Source organism: Spinacia oleracea, chromosome 4 (genome assembly GCF_020520425.1).
Source record: "Spinacia oleracea cultivar Varoflay chromosome 4, BTI_SOV_V1, whole genome shotgun sequence".
Classification (NCBI taxonomy): Eukaryota; Viridiplantae; Streptophyta; class Magnoliopsida; order Caryophyllales; family Amaranthaceae; genus Spinacia; species Spinacia oleracea.
In genome coordinates this window covers 165,436,971-165,453,361 of record NC_079490.1, presented here as the reverse complement: position 1 = coordinate 165,453,361, position 16,391 = coordinate 165,436,971, and the positions used below count along the sequence as shown (strand labels likewise).

General features: G+C 34.3%; 1 protein-coding gene and 1 long non-coding RNA gene across 2 annotated transcripts; one reads left to right on the top strand and one right to left on the bottom strand.

Annotated features, from left to right (window-relative positions):
* The first annotated feature begins 276 nt into the window (after nt 1-276).
* LOC110799270 (BURP domain-containing protein BNM2C) lies at nt 277-2,526 on the top strand. The gene is made up of 3 exons (XM_022004500.2): nt 277-434; nt 919-1,384; nt 2,028-2,526. The coding sequence occupies exons 1-3, from the start codon at nt 378-380 to the stop codon at nt 2,390-2,392; spliced, it is 888 nt and encodes a 295-aa protein (XP_021860192.1). The 5' UTR covers nt 277-377; the 3' UTR covers nt 2,393-2,526.
* Nucleotides 2,527-10,614: 8,088 nt separating this feature from the next.
* LOC130459900 (uncharacterized) lies at nt 10,615-14,777 on the bottom strand. The gene is made up of 4 exons (XR_008919629.1): nt 14,618-14,777; nt 13,689-13,774; nt 11,498-11,707; nt 10,615-10,954 (listed from the first exon to the last, which is right to left on the bottom strand). It is a non-coding gene; the product is annotated as an uncharacterized lncRNA (long non-coding RNA).
* Between the last annotated feature and the right edge of the window lie 1,614 nt (nt 14,778-16,391).

Genomic DNA, 16,391 nt, shown 5'->3' with positions numbered 1-16,391 from the left:
ACTACAATGTCATATATTGTATTTTAACTTTCAAAAAAGGTCTTAACAATTGGTGTTTATATATATATTTTTTCTTTTTTACCATAATTTTTAGAAAAGTATATATATAGAAATAGGTCTACTACCGGTCCAAATCGGTCTGACCAGTCCGAGTTCGGTCCAAACATAATCGGTCCGGTCTTCGGGTCTTAAATTATCAAAATTTCGCTATTCGGTCCGGTCTGGGTTGGTCCGGTCCGGTTCGAGTTTGTACCGATGAATACCCCTAATTGCAACCACTCAATATAATAATGGAAGACATATTTCATTTTTTTTATATTTAAATTTACATTATAAAAGGAACTCATCCTAGTTATTTTCCACATATAGTTGCAGATATGGAGTGCAACAGTATGAGAATCTTGTTCATATTTCTGCTCTCAGTTACTCCCTTGGTAATATTTTCTTCTTTATTTTGATCACTCCAACTTTCTTGCCTTTAGTATATTACAAGATATTCAATTTCATTTATTCTCAAAGCTTCTTTAATTTACACCTTTAAATACAAGTGGGTGGAAAAAAAAGCAGAGGGAGTATCATTCTCTATTATATATCTATTTCATGATAATAACTTTAAATAAAATTGAATTTTTTACAAACATTGTATGTTTATATTAATATTAGAACATTAATCTGTTAATTGGACCTAACTGAATTTATTGGACCTAACTGAATTTAATTAGTTGAATCCGATTGAATTTAGTATTAAAACCTATCTTAACCTATTAAACTGATCTGAAACTGATACTCCTTACATTCCTAAATACTTGACTGATCACGTTTTTCAACGCATAAATTTCACCATATAGTAATTAATTTGCACATAATTTGTCTCCAACTTAACTTATAGTAGTAATTAATTTAATTTGTTTTTGGCAGATTAGTTGTGCTGCAATTGGAGAAGAAGTTGCAAGTAATGAAAATGATCATGTTCCTGTTAATCATCATCATGATCATGGTCATTCAACACCTCACATCGACCATTCTGTACAAGCATTCTTCACCCCTGAAGACCTTAAAGAAGGAAATGTAATACCAACTATGTTTCGAGGTCGATACCCGTCTTCGAGTTCTCCTCGTTTACTTCCTAGGGAAGAAGCTGATTCAATACCTTTCTTACACTCTAAACTCCCTTATCTTCTTCACCTCTTCGGCTTCGCTCAAGCTTCGGCTCGAGCGAATGCCGTTGAAGAAACCCTAAGACAATGCCTAATCGACAAACCGATCCAAGGAGAAACTAAGACCTGTGCTACCTCCTTAGAGTCTATGCTCGATTTTGTGCAACAAATCTTTGGTTCATCAACCAAATTTAAGGCCTTGAGTACTAAAACTTTCGCAAAATCTGGTACTCCCTCTGTTCCTTGATACTTCTCCTGTTTTTCTAATCGGTCGTTCTCCAATAAGTTTTTGTTTCTATTTTTTGACATACATTTTTTTTACTTTTTCATAAATATGATTGTTTTTCTTATACAAATTGTTTTTACCCAAACCATCACCACATCCAATTTTATTTTATTTTAAACTTTTACATTAAACAATTACTCCCTTCGTTTCTTTTTTGTTCTTTACGTTTTTCTTTTTGGGTGTTTCAAAATGCTTTTAAAATTTCATTTTATATTATCACATAAATATTTTAATATTCTGTCAAAATTTGTGTCAAATGATTATTTTAACCAATTAAATTGATTGATCTCACACTTTTCTATTGAGACATTAATTTTTTTTCTCATTTTCTCAATATTAAAATTTTGATAAGAATGAAAACATTATAAATAAACGTAATTTTCCTTGTTTAAATAAAAATAAATAAAAGAATTTCAATGCACATTAATTAGTCGTTAATAAACGTGTAAAAAGACAAACGTACAGAACAAAAAGAAACGGATAGAGTATTTACTTTATCTCATTCTCCATAAAAGTGCATAACAATGATTGTTTTTCTTACACAGACATGCATTTTCTTAACACCCGTGTTTTTCCCCAAACAGGAACAGGGAGTAATATTATACAAAACTATACCATAACGAAGGAACCTAGACAAGTACCATCTCCGAAAATGGTTGCTTGTCATACATTGCCGTACCCATATGTAGTGTACTATTGTCATCACCAAGAAAGCGAAAGTAAGGTGTTTAAAGTTTCATTAAGGGGTGAAGTAAATAACAATATTGTGGAAGCTATTTCTGTATGTCATCTGGATACCTCTCAATGGAGTCCGAATCATCCGTCGTTTCAAGTTTTGGGACTCAAACCTGGTTCATCTCCAATTTGTCATTTCTTTCCTGCTGATAATCTTGTTTGGGTGCCATTATTTGATACTCAAGACTTAGGTTATAAGGTTTTAAGTACTTAAATATATGCTTTTCTACTAATCACTGTTTGGAATTCATAATAAGTACTAAGTAAGTGATTAGTTATTTGGAATATATTATTGCTACTATGAAGTTGTGAAGTTAAAATAAAGTTATGTAAATGTTGTCTCTCTAAGTGTATACTCCCTTTGTCCCTTAATACTCGACCTGTTTCGACCGGACACGCTTGCTAATGCACAACTTTTACCACCAATTTCTTTAACTACATATTATAAAAAGCTATAAAAATATTAATATTTTGAAAATATATATTAAGATGATGCTAACAATATATTATATATTAACATTTGTTTCTAGTCTCGTTAGACTAAAACCATGAGTTTTAAGAAAAATAGAATATAATATATGGAAAAGTAGAATAAAGTACAAATGATGATTGAGTTGGATGGAAAAGTGGAATAAAGTATATGGAAAAGAGAATATAGTAATAGAAAAGTGGAATATAGTACATGAGTGGGGTTTTCAATGTATTTTTAATTAATATAGTACATGAGACAGTGAATACCTTTATTAATAGCCAAAATTAGAAAGAGGACTACTACCTCCGTTTCAAAAAGATCTTATACACTTAGTCACTTACTATTTGCACGGACTTCGGTGCAATGTTTGACCGTTAATATATCCAATTTCGCATGGTAAAAAATTATAAAAATTTGATATTTATAAAATACATTTCGAGATAAATCTAACAAGATATTTCATGATAATTTTTGATAGATATAATAGTGAGAATTTATGGTCAAAGTTTTAATTTTTGGACACATTTATCAAATCGTAAAGATCTTTTTGAAACAGAGGTAGTATAATTTTAGGACGTCCGATTTGGAAAACATAATTATAATTTTGGGACATAGGGAGTAATAGATAGAGCCATAGAGGTGTCCATGGGATGCATCTAGGGGTGTCAATTCTCAATCCGACCTAGTAAACCCGATGGGTTTGTCTGACCATTTAGAATCCGAACCGTTTAGAACCCGTTAGTTAAAATCCGAAATCCGATCCGATGCGATTATATTCAACCTGAATCCGACCCAACCCGTTAGTATTGATCCGATTAAGATCTGAATCCGTTAACAGTCCGATCCGTGACAATCTGAATCCATTTAATCCGATCTGAAGCGATCCGAAACCCGTTTATGATCCGATCCGTTTCAATCCGAATCCGTTCCAACCCGAGGAATATCCGTTTAATCCGATCCGTTTTTAATCTGTGACCTGTTTAATCCTACCCGTTTCAACCCGTGACCCGTTTAATCCGACCCGTTTCAACCCGTGACCTGCTTAATCCGATCCGTTTTTAATCTGTGACCCGTTTAATCCGAACCAATTCCAACCCATGACACGTTTAATCCAAACCAATTTTCGTTGCTAGAATTTTCTAGTTATTCAAGGTTAATCTCTTGTCACCAATTTAATTCAAAGCAACAGACTAATTACCCCAGCATTAATTGAAGGTTAGCTGATTTTGGGAATTAGGTGTTAGGTTATGATACATATGACAATTCATAAATCATGCGGAAAAACCATAAAGCCAGGAAAACATATTATTTACACATAATCATTTAGCATAGTTTAGATGCATACTCTTTGTTGCGTGCCTTCCCTAGCTGCGCCCGAACCGAACAAGAACAAGTCTTTAGGACTCCAAGTGTCGTCCCTCCGTAGATAGTCCACAGCACGTTCGGATCCGCCTTAAGATTGACCAACTAGAATCGCCCTTAAGGTACTATTATTTTCGGCACTTTATAGGCAAATGTGTGACTGAATTTTTCTCTCAAAAACTCACTTTGAATACTTGAATACTCGATGTAAATATGTGACCTTAGGCACTTATTTATAGAGTTTATGGAAAGGAATTATAATCCTATTAGAATACATATCTATTTAATTATAATCCTACTAGGACTCTAATTAAACAAACTTTATCTATTAGGATTAGATTTAATCATATTACGAATCCCGGTAGCCTTAGGATTCCGAGTAACACACACGAGTGGCGCACAAGCACCGCACACCCGCACGCAGGCCTTGCGGCCCACGCCGAGCGCACAGCGCAATGCCTACTGTCGCAGCCTTGTCCGCGCGCGCGCCCAAGGTTCGGTTGGGCCTGGCTTTTGCGCTGGGCCTGGTCGTATGCTTGGCGTGTGGTTGTTGCGCTTGGCTTGCTGGGCGATGGCCCGGATTCGTGCTGGGCCTTCGTCTGGCAGGCCTCGTCCGATGCTAATTCGTACGATACGCTTCCGATTAATTTCCCGATTCCGGAATTCATTTCCGATACGAACAATATTTAACATTTCCGATTCCGGAATCAATTTCCGTTTCGAACAAATATTTAATATTTCCGTTTCCGGAATTATTATCCGATTCCGATAATATTTCCGATTCTGACAATATTTCCGTTTCCGGCAATATTTCCGATTCCGGCAATATTTCACTAGTGGAAAAAACGCCTATTGTAGCCCCCTTGTTGAGGGGGGCATACATAAGTGAGCCTCAATAACCACCCAGTCAACGCGGGTCAAATATTTTACTAACAGATTGGGGCGGGCTTTTGTGGGGTTCGCTTCTATAGATACTGTTGAAGGGGGCTTTTGATTGCCCGCCTCAATAGACACTAGTCTAAAGGGGCGGGCTTATGTTTGTTCGCTTCAACAGGTCTTCACAATCTACTGCGTTTTAATTCTATCTCCTCCTCATTTCATCTGTTTCATTTCTCTCTCTTCTCTTCGCTCTCCTCTCTCCTCTCTCTCCTGGTTCAAAACTCCTCAAACCCGCTATTTCGTCAACAAATCGGGCTACCTCTCCTCACAGTCGTTGGCTTCCATGGAAGCTTTTCCTCCGCCTTCCATGGAAGAGTTACAAAGCTAGGGTATCTCCGCGACCTCTCTCCCTCGACTCTTCAAACTCGTCGATTTGTCTCCCTCCTCAAGCTAGGGTATATCGATTCGACCGTCATTTACTTAGCATTCTCGAGGAAGACGGCGTCGTTCTCCAAATGAGGTAACTCTTTCATCTCTCTCCATCTCTCCTGCATTCTTCAATTCTTTTAGGTTTTTGATTTTTCATATTATTTTTTATTAACTTTTTTGATTTATAATTTAGGTTTTTGATTATTTTTGTTGATTTTAACGATTTTTTATTTTCTAACGGGAGGTGCGGCTCGGGTTTCGGTAGGTCGTGGGTGGTCGGATGAGGCGACGCAAGCAAGGTGATGGCTTGCTGGTGGCTCTGATCTTGCGGTGGTAAATAGATCTTCTTCTTCTTCTTGGAATTACTCTCATCAGTTCCAATTAATGATTTACAATTGTGGTGAATTTAGGTTTTTTATTTTAGGTTTTTTGTCTCAAATTAGTTGCGGTGGTGGTGGTTTGTAATCTGAATTCGTTAATGAGTTTCTAACATACATTTCCTTTGATTTCTAATTGGAAGAGAGTCAGGCAACTAAACAGGGGATCAAGCCCGTACTATTTAGAACTTTTATGCTTTATCTTAGTGCTAGTTAGTATGTTGTTGGAGAAACTTGTTGTAAGACCATCAGATGGTTGCAGCAATGTCTACATCTGGACAACTTCAATGAATATGTCAGGGCAATCTGAATTTGTAAAACCGATATTTATTACATTCTTATTTTGATGTAAATTTGCGCAGACTATGAAATTATGCAATATGTGCTAAAAGTTGTTCTTTTACTAGTAAATTTGCAGCACTAGATGAGTGTATGGCAGTTATCCCTTTTATTTTTACTTTTGTTGTTCCTGCCTGCTAATGTTTTCTACCTGATGGTCTTGTGTTCATCTTGTTTTTTTTCCTTTTGTCTTGCTATGTACCTTACAGTTGCCCAGATGTCTTTGTCTCATGTTTTCTGTACTCAGCTCTAGTTTTGCATTGTTATGATTGACATAGAGTAATTATATCACAGTTTGTTGTGTGAACTCCGTTAAGGTTAGTTTCAACAATAGCTTCCCTCGTTCTATTTTTCCTAAGATGCTTGCTTGTTGAATTTTTTTTAACATTTTCAGACACAAGTCCTGATTTCCAGTTCCCACCTTTTTATACATGAGTTTTGCACTTGGCTTGGGAGCTATTTGAATCAAAAGCACATAGCAACCGAAGTGTAGGATCTTTAAGACAAATGATTTTATTTTGCAGCTATATATCCAAGTCCTGCAGCATCTAAAGCTGAGTTATATGTAGTCATGACCAGTATGGTTTATTTCAGGATCACAACCATGCTCAATGTGGAATTACAGAGGTATTCTACTAATTATTTAATTTCAGAAAATAGGTTGATGCATTTTTTTGCTTGTATATACATATACTGCTTTCCAATTTCCATCATATGTCTTGTATTCCTGGCTGTCATCTCATGGCTTTCTGAATTAATGTTCTTTTATAATGTTATGTCTGCAAACAAATGGAATGACGACAGTGTAGTAAACTGAAGGATTTGAAGACTGCATTTCTGACAGATGACGCAACAACAATTTGTTTAGAGGTGATTCATCTTCTTGAAATCGAATTCTTTGATTGAACTTATGTAATTTTGGGGAGGTTTTAGTTAATAATGATTTAGCGAACACGATTTTATATATTTGATTGTTTTGGTTAGATTCTGGAGAAAGGAGATCTTCAAGTTGCAGGGAAAGAAAGGGAGGCTCAATTGTCACTTCAGTTTCGTGATATTGCCACCATTGTCATGGAAAACACCATTAATCCTGACACGAAACGCCCTTACTCGATAACTATGATCGAACGTTTGATGCATGACATCCATTTTGCTGTTGATCCTTATAACAGTTCCAAAAAGCAGGTTTAGCACTGTTTTATCTACTGTATTGCTATGCATAATTCTTCTGATTTGTCTTATTTTGGGACATTTGATTAGCTGTATCTTTGATTGTTGCACTTTGATAATATTTTCCGATACGTACCATGTTTCCGTTTCCGATAATATTTTCCGATACGTACCATGTTTCCGTTTCCGGCAACATCTACGACTTGGATAATATTTATATTTCCGATACGATCCATATTTCCGTTTCCGGCAATATCATCGTTTCCGGAGTATTCATTTCTTGCCTGTGACGATCTCAGCTCCCACTGAAACCAAGATCCGTCGATTCCGAATATCCATAGATGGAGTATTTAATGCCATTAAATACTTGATCCGTTTACGTACTCTTTGTGTGACCCTACGGGTTCAGTCAAGAGTAAGTTGTGGATTAATATCATTAATTCCACTTGAACTGAAGCGACCTCTAGCTAGGCATTCAGCTCACTTGATCTCACTGAATTATTAACTTGTTAATTAATACTGAACCGCATTTATTAGACTTAACATTGAATGCATACTTGGACCAAGGGCATTATTTCCTTCAGTCTCCCACTTGTCCTTAGGGACAAGTGTGCATTTCCTAATTCCTTTGTCGCTCGATGCTTGCTCTTGAACATAAGGTAAGAGTTGTCATCCTTATTTTTTCCAGAGGTGTTCCTCGGTTTCAGAGTTCAACTGATCAAATAAACAGATAATCATCCGAGCACGGCCATGCATTTCACAGTTTCTAGCTCTCCGAGTGGCCTTGTACAACTTTTAAGCATCTCATCCCGATTTATGGGAGGACAATCCCAATCTTGCGATCCTGAGATTAGACTTCGTTTGATAGGTGATTACCTGAGCGTTGCCTTTATAGCCTCCTTTTACGGTGCGACGGTTGGTCAACGTCAAAGTAACCAGTTCTCAAACAAGTAATCTCAAATCACTCACGTATTGAGGATTTAGTGTCTAATAATTTTAATGAAATATACTTATGACAGATTTTCATCTCTTACAGTAAAGTTTCATAGGTCTTCTCCGATACTAGTCTTCCCAAAGTAAGTATCTATGCAAATGATTATGACATTGCCATGTCCACATAGTTCAAGAAACAGAACTACTAGTCATCTTGCATTCTAATCGTCTAACGTTTTCTATGCGTCCAATTTTATAGAAAACTCCGACTATGGACCATTTTCAACCTTTGACATTCAAGTTCACTTGATAGACATTTCTTAGTCACAGGACTGGTCCTGACAGTCTATCTTGAATATATATCGTCAAATTTGAAGGGACTCATCATTTAATACTAAACCAAGATTAAATGGAATATGAAAATACATTTCATATATGATAAATGTTCAACCCCATTGTTTTACAACCATGGGCCTCAAACCCATCTTTAAAACAGTTCATGGAATTCAAAGCTATGCTTGATTTCCAGTGCTACAATGTGAGTGTTGCTTCTCACTTGTTGCATAGGTTTAGTTATCATGCTTTGCCAATCTTAATGTCCTTTTCATCGAATGTTCTTCGAGATATGATGATAAGATCTTTTGAGTATGTTTATTTTGTGATCTAGTCTTTTCTTGCTTCAAGAGTGGTTCTACGCATTTTTTCAATGAAGAACCATCAAGCCAACAGACATGTGATCTACCCAAGTTCAGTTAAGAACTCTTTAACATAAACAACCCTGTTTTATTGCTTCTTAGGCAATAAGTACTTCTACTTCAACTGTTTAGGTTGCTAGTGATGCTTTGTTTGGATTTACTTATCCAAGAAGTTCACAGATATGTGGAAGACTTTCCAGCTGTATCTTTGAACATAGAAATTAATATTTTAATTTCCCACGCAACAACTCATGGTCTCCAATCCATGTTGCCATTTCAAAATACGATGCTCTATAGCTCGTCTTTATCAATGGTTAACTCCAAAGGGTCTTGCTTGATCCTTTGCCAGTGTTTATGCGTGTAGCATCAATATTTAGCATATCTTTATTTCCTTGAATCAAGAACTATTCCTATGTACCTTTTCAAGTACCATAAGTGTTCTTGATCTCAATCTAGTTGATCTTTACTTAGATCAATAGAGATTGGTATATGTTCGTCATGGCTAAAGTCATACGATACGTTTTTGGCGATCCTCATATTATATCATACATGATAAATTCTTTTGCAGAATAATTCCCAATTGAATTCTATTCATGTAACTTTAGCTCATTCAATTTCAGTAGATACTGAATCCAGCTAAATTCTTTGACATATAATATAGGTTAAGAATCTTATTTAGATTATTTGATGTTTAACTTAGTAAATGCTTATACATAGTTCAAACATCCTTTACTTAGATTTATTCACATGGGTCGAATATCTCCAATGGAGTCTTTCGTGTTTGATTTAGTAAATTCCATTACTTAATCCAAAACAATATTATAAGATCTTTGTAAATAGATCTTAGTACCCAGTATGTACTAAGTTTCGCCTTGGTCCATCATTGATGAATAATCTCAAATCTAAGTATTTAGCATTTGAATGTTATTTCACAATAGAGAGATATGTGTGTGATACACATAGGACCAATTAAGTTTTATGTACTCCCACTAAACTTCTTATATATCTATAAGAATCATGTACATTTTATGAAACTAAAATACTTATTAGCTTCACTAAAATACAGTTCTAATTCCCAATTGCTTGCTTAAATCTGTACTTAGATTTTATAAACTAGCTTTTCTTTTCAAGCATTTATTTGGATCCACAAATCCTATGATATAGCATGTACATAGTTTCTTCCAACATTTGACTGAGGAAGATGTTTTGTCATCCAATTGCCATATGTACCAATATGCAATCATTGCTTGAATTATAGACTTAAGCATTACGATTTTGCATGAGGTTTCAACACAATCCACATCGTGAATTTGCTTGTAACCTTTAGCAACTAATCTAGCTTTGTGTGTGAACACAATTTCATGTTTGATGGTTTTTATCCTTGCAACCAATAGGTGTGAAACTATTCTTGCAAATCAACAAAATTTCAATTTTGTCATCAAAACATTGAGTATGTTTTATGGCCTCTAACCATTTAAAACATTTGAGTCTATATATGGCCTCTAACCATTTTACACTACAACAGAAAATGCTTTTTATAGCGCTTAATATTGCTTTTAATGGCGCTTCTTGAAGCGCTGTTGATGGCTCCGCTATTAAAAGTAAAATGTACCTTTAATAGCGCTTTTAAAAAGCGCTATTAAATTTACTATTAGGATAATTCAAATGTTTCTTTAATAGCACATTATAAGCGGTATTAAAAATGCGCTATTAAAGATTTTTCCGCCAACTTTTAAATTATTTTCTAATAACGGATGTATATGAAGCACTATTGAAGTTATTTTTTCTTTTTATTTGTAATATCGCTGCATGCCTTAAAAATATTTCATTTTTTACCACAAAATAACATTATATATTGAAGAGTAGTAAATAGTTGAATATTAATTTCCAAACCTCAATAAAAAGATTTTTGCAATTATTACCCTAATAAAACCGATTACATAGATCTAAAATAAAATTCTAAACATTAAACAACGCAAAATACATTAGTCAATAGAGTTGTACGTTTGTTGGTTCCTTTAATGTAACCTATGTATTACACAATTGTTGAACAACATGGCGCACCCACTCGGTTCTTACTTCGTCAATTTGCTCTTTGTCATAACTTGGAAACCGACAATCTGAAAAGTATTGCAAAACAATGAAGTATAAGATATTCATACATATGTAGAAGGGAAAAAAAATAAAAGAATTAGTATTACCATAAGCACTATATTGAAAATAAAATTTACAAAAGTTTCGTCCAGATAAGTGCCATATATGAAGAAAAAAAAATATATGAACTTCACATTATGGGAATAGATGCGAAAAAAATATGAACTTCCCATTTAGATTATAAACTTTTCTGACATGATTTTTTCGTTCTTTTATTTATATTTTTACCTTGAATAATGTATGGGATGAATAACCATTTTGATTTAATACTTGGATGGCAGGTATCCTTGGAATCCCACAAGAAACTACCCTTCCCCCTCCCCTGGTTGCAAACCGGAGGATTCTCTAAGATTTAGTCTAACATGCTCATGTTATTGGAAATGGTCTGATGTGTTTCTAAGATTTAGTTCAGATTATATGAGATGGAAAGCAGATTTAGTAATCTTACAAACCAATATATGTTAAAAGTGTATGCTCAAAATGAAATCAGTCATAATCCTAGCTCTGACCTCTGATTTGTGCTGCTGCCGATACATATATTGTGTGAGACGACAGGCACACATTCTGGGGTGAAAATTGTTGATGCTGCTATTTTTTATGTTGCTGCTGCTGTTGTAGCTGAATAAATCTTTGTTTCTGCAAGAGATTAAGTTGGGTGGCTATAGCAGCTTACGGGTTCTTCCTTGGCATTGACATCTGCTGCATGAGTGTTGTTGTTGCTGATGCATGACAATAGAGATTCAAGCTATTATAACCCCAAGAAGATACCGCAGAAAACGTAAATGATATGGGGATGGTAACACTAACATCTAATATCACCTAAAATGCAAGTCATTCTAAACTCAATTCACAACACTTCTAAAATCAGGACACAATTAGAAATCAGCATAACTTTTCAACAACAATATATTTGCTTAAAAAAAATATATCTAGGTCTTATATTTCAATCTGTTCAACTTCATAGTCCAATTACTGTTAGGGGTTAGAGATCAGATGTTACCATTCAAGCAGACTAGTAAACTACAAAGAATAACAAATACATAGTAGCTAGAAGCCTGGAAAGCAACTGCTCTAATCTTAAATCTAAACTAGTTAAGATAAAGGATAGTGAATTACAATCACAATGCTAAAAAGAAAATAGGAAACTTCAACATTTCAGTCATAGGTAGCACATTTTTTCAACCAGCTAAGAAAATCCATATAGTACATTGTTTTAGTCTCTTCTAAAGCATTGTCACTCTTCAGTCTAATGACTAACAATTAAACAAAGTTTATATTCTTCAATATAGAAACGATAATTTATAAGCAAAAAATTCTATAGCCATGTTCTCCAAAAACCAACACTATTTTTTTCTTAGTTTCCAAGGTTAGCATGCAACCTTCAATGTCAGAAGAAGTTAGTGTCATCAAATCACCAAAATATGCTGGAATTCTGAAACCTCATCAGCTGTGTCCAACATATTTTCTTCTCCTTCCAGAAAGTTTAGTCCAACTAGACACGATTGTAAAACTCAATCCTCAATTGACATGATTAAAAAAATCAGTAGTTAAAACCAAATTACTAAATAAAACCAAATTCCTTAAGACAACCCAACAAGTACTTGAGAAAATTTACACCTATTACATAAGAGCCTAATAAACATCCTCTGAACCATAATATAAGCTTAAATCCAAACTTACACCTTGAAAAAAGGTTATCTTTTGACTTACAATTACGCAATTAAAAACATATGTTGCAGACGACAAGTAGGAAATGTAAAGTTCTTGCATTAAACTATGCAAAAAGGCCATAACGATACATCTTTAAAATTTCTAGATGTAGTAAAATTTTAGGAAGATATATAGAGAAATATAATTTCAAACAGCTACACAGTTACACAGTCAAAATTAGGGAGGAACTCAACCTCATTAAACACTCAATATGTGCTATACTTTGAAACAGAGCTTGGTGATCTATACAGAGGCCAAAAAATGGTATCTATAAACTTATATTAGTCGATAACGATAACATGGTTGAAGAGTTAGATTCCTTATATCATTTAAGTCTTCATAGCCTAATAGATTCAACTATGTTTCCGGTATATGCTATGGCAAACCATAAGTGTAGGTACAACTTGAAATATTTCAATCTTTATATAAGGGATTCTAAAATAAATAAAATCTATTCCATAATCTATTATGAACAGATCCACATAAGACATTCAGAAGAACGAATCCTCTTCTTATCATCATCAAGTCCTATTATATCACTTAACATACTATGTTTGGAGAGAAAAAATACATGTTCCTAGATTAAAAAGTTCAACAATAAAAACCAGCTAGCATATATATCAGAATTATAGGTAATACGATGGGTTTGATGACTGGAATATACTAGGTTCTGAGATAAATAAATTAAAGGAAGTTCCAATATAGGAATCTGATTGTGTATCAGATTTTATAACCAGAGTATTAATCATCATTTGACAACAATTTGGTTAAATTTCTCCTACGGAACACTACATGGAAATGAACACATAAAATCGTAAAGCCCAACACACAAGGCCATTTTATTCACATTAAGGAATTTGCCCAGAAGAAAACCCGAGAAAAAATGACAGGGAGAGAGAATCCTGTCTTTTTCCATATTGATATAAGTTTAGATTACAACCAAAAATGAGTACAAAAATACTAATGTATGACAATAAAAAGGTCACCTACTTGTATTTCTCATTCGCCAAATGCTTCTGCAACTCATAAAGGTTAGGAGAACTGAACTCCTCCTGAATCATATGGCATCTACATACCTAGAAAAACATAGTTGCATCATGAAACAAAAACATGAGGAATAGAAAATGGAAGATTATTGGATCTGCTCAATCTTCTATGGGCTAGCATATCTTCAATCATGCTAAATCTCAAACTTATAGGAAAAACATAATAACTTAGACAACGAAAACGGAAGTATGCACACTTATAAGTAGAAGCTAGGATTTTTAATAGAGGCGGACATTAACATTGCATCACAGGATGTTAAGACATCGATCAAGATGAACAAGAAACTATAAATCTATAATGCGCAAAGACTCTAGTTGTATTGGTGACTACAAGTACAAAATCGAACTTGATCCAAATCAAAATGAATAATGAAAAGAACTATTAATCTCTTAGCTGGAGTCATTTTACATTAATAAAGCGAGACAGTGAGTCAGTCATTATATATCAGAGACACAAGTTCACACAAGCAACCATATGAATCCTTTTGTCTACTTCTTGTCTCCATTGATTTAATTACACATGAGTGCTTCAAGCAAAATTTACTAACCTATTTTACACTATTTTCTCCTAATTAATTTACATGGAATGGCATGAGTCAATTCACTAATGGTATTATGGTAGCCAGAAGTTGTACTCCAATGCAATCATGAAATCAAATAACTCAACAACCCATTATAAAAAAATAAATCAAAACCCAATTATAATTAAATACTCACTACCTATGTATATCAATTCAAAGGAACAAAACCCCAAAACCCATAATTAAACCAATCGCTATTGAAGCTAAAGCCCCTTCTTCCCCGCAAAACCAATTCAAGAAATTAAATCAAACATAAATCAACAAAATTTTACAAAGTTTGTGGATGAATTACATTGAAATTCGATTTCGCCGTGAGAAGCACTGTCGGGCAAAGGAAACGAAGCCGCCTGAAGGAACTCCTCGTCGCCTGAATGAAATCGTCATCGTGTGAAGGACATAGGACATTAGTAGGATGCCGTCTATTGAGAGTCTTGGGGTTTAGGTTTTGCAGATTGAAGACCGAAGAGAACCCAAGGGAAGAAAAAGCTTTAGGCGGTTTATTTTTTATTTTGTAATTTTGTTAAAGCTTTATTTATTTACCTATACGTTTTAATAACGTTCCTTTTAGAAGTCCTATAATAAATGGGTAAGTATAAGAGCGCACAAGATCTAAGCGCTGTAATATGTGTGCATTTGATAGCGTTTTTTATATAAGCGTTATAATATGTTGTTTTTAAAACTTTTGATAGCACAAGAGCCAAAAACGCTATTAAAAGAACGCTATTAAATGATATTTGTGTAGTAGTGTTAGGGAATCTGGGTTTCGTCATAGCTTTCTTACAGGTCACAAACTCATTAATCTACATGATAATAGTTTGACTGTAAGTTGTAGGTTTCTTCACTATCTAATAGAAGAATTGTCATAGTTTCAGTGACCTGAACTCCATGTTTCTTCACTATCTAATAGAAGAATCTCATAGTTTCAGTGACTTGAACTCTATGCCTACAAGGGTATAGAACATCAAACAACAGAATATCAATAGCCACTTAAAAGTCCTTTGAATATTCTGTTCTCCTTGAAGCACTTGTAAAGTCTTCTAAGAGATGTCTATTCTTTAAAGCCACTTCTAATGTCCTTAAAGAATACGTGTTCGGATTTTCTAAAGAACTTCGAAAAGCCTCCGGAATGTCCGTTTATGTTTGTTGTTCGCCTCGAAGACTTTCGAGGTCTATTTTCTCCCACTTGTCATTTTGGAAACGAATCTCCAAAAGGACATTATTTCGAGCAAACAAACATTATGTTCTCAAAAATTCGTGGTAGAAACAATACCCTTGTGTCTCATTTGAATAAATCACAATGAAACGTATATCTATACCTGGGCCTTAGTTTGTTGAATAACAAACACTAAGCTCCCACTGAGTTTAGCAACTCTCTAGATATATTTTATGAAAAGTTATTCTGAAATTACTTTTCAATAGCTTTGACGAATTTGGTTTAGTTTGGTGGTAGTTGAGCATTTTGTTTTAGAAATTATAGGAAAAGTCTTTATGATTCATCATTGATCGAATCAAGTACTAATTGACTTCGATTATTCCAACGTAGATATGCCATATCTTATGGAGCTAGATTGTGAAATTACAACACACAATCATTGATGATCATATTTGGTCCCAAGTAATCATCAACATGATCTAACCTAGATCTTTATGATTTCTTGCCAAGTGGATTTTATACTTCTGAATCTTTGAACTAGCCAAACAGATTCAACTTATATCACATTTGAGTAAATAAACCTATATTCACTCAAATCCATGTGAAATAATAAAGTCATAAAACCTTTCTTTAGCTTTGAACTCTATCGTCTAGGCGTTCTAACAATAGTTCATATTCTTTGTTACTTTCAACAAGTAAGACTAGCTTGTCTTAAGTTGATCTAGAAATCAACCAACTTTCAAAAGTCCATTAAAATAGAGTTTGTGAATGTTAACTTGTTGATATGGTCTAAGCAACAATGCCAAAGATTAATGGAACTCAAATCAAGGGTTTGATTTGAACCTAGTAAAGTTTTTATTGTTAAAGAGTTGTTTGTTTTAATCAAGCATATTGACTCAACCCGTAAATGACC

Excerpts from the sequence above, each read along its gene's own strand:
- LOC110799270 (XM_022004500.2), top strand. The coding sequence starts at position 378 with ATGGAGTGCAACAGTATGAGAATCTTGTTCATATTTCTGCTCTCAGTT. Across the intron at positions 435-918 it reads TGCTCTCAGTTACTCCCTTG|ATTAGTTGTGCTGCAATTGG; the intron begins GTAATATTTTCT and ends TGTTTTTGGCAG. Across the intron at positions 1,385-2,027 it reads TAAAACTTTCGCAAAATCTG|GAACAGGGAGTAATATTATA; the intron begins GTACTCCCTCTG and ends TTCCCCAAACAG.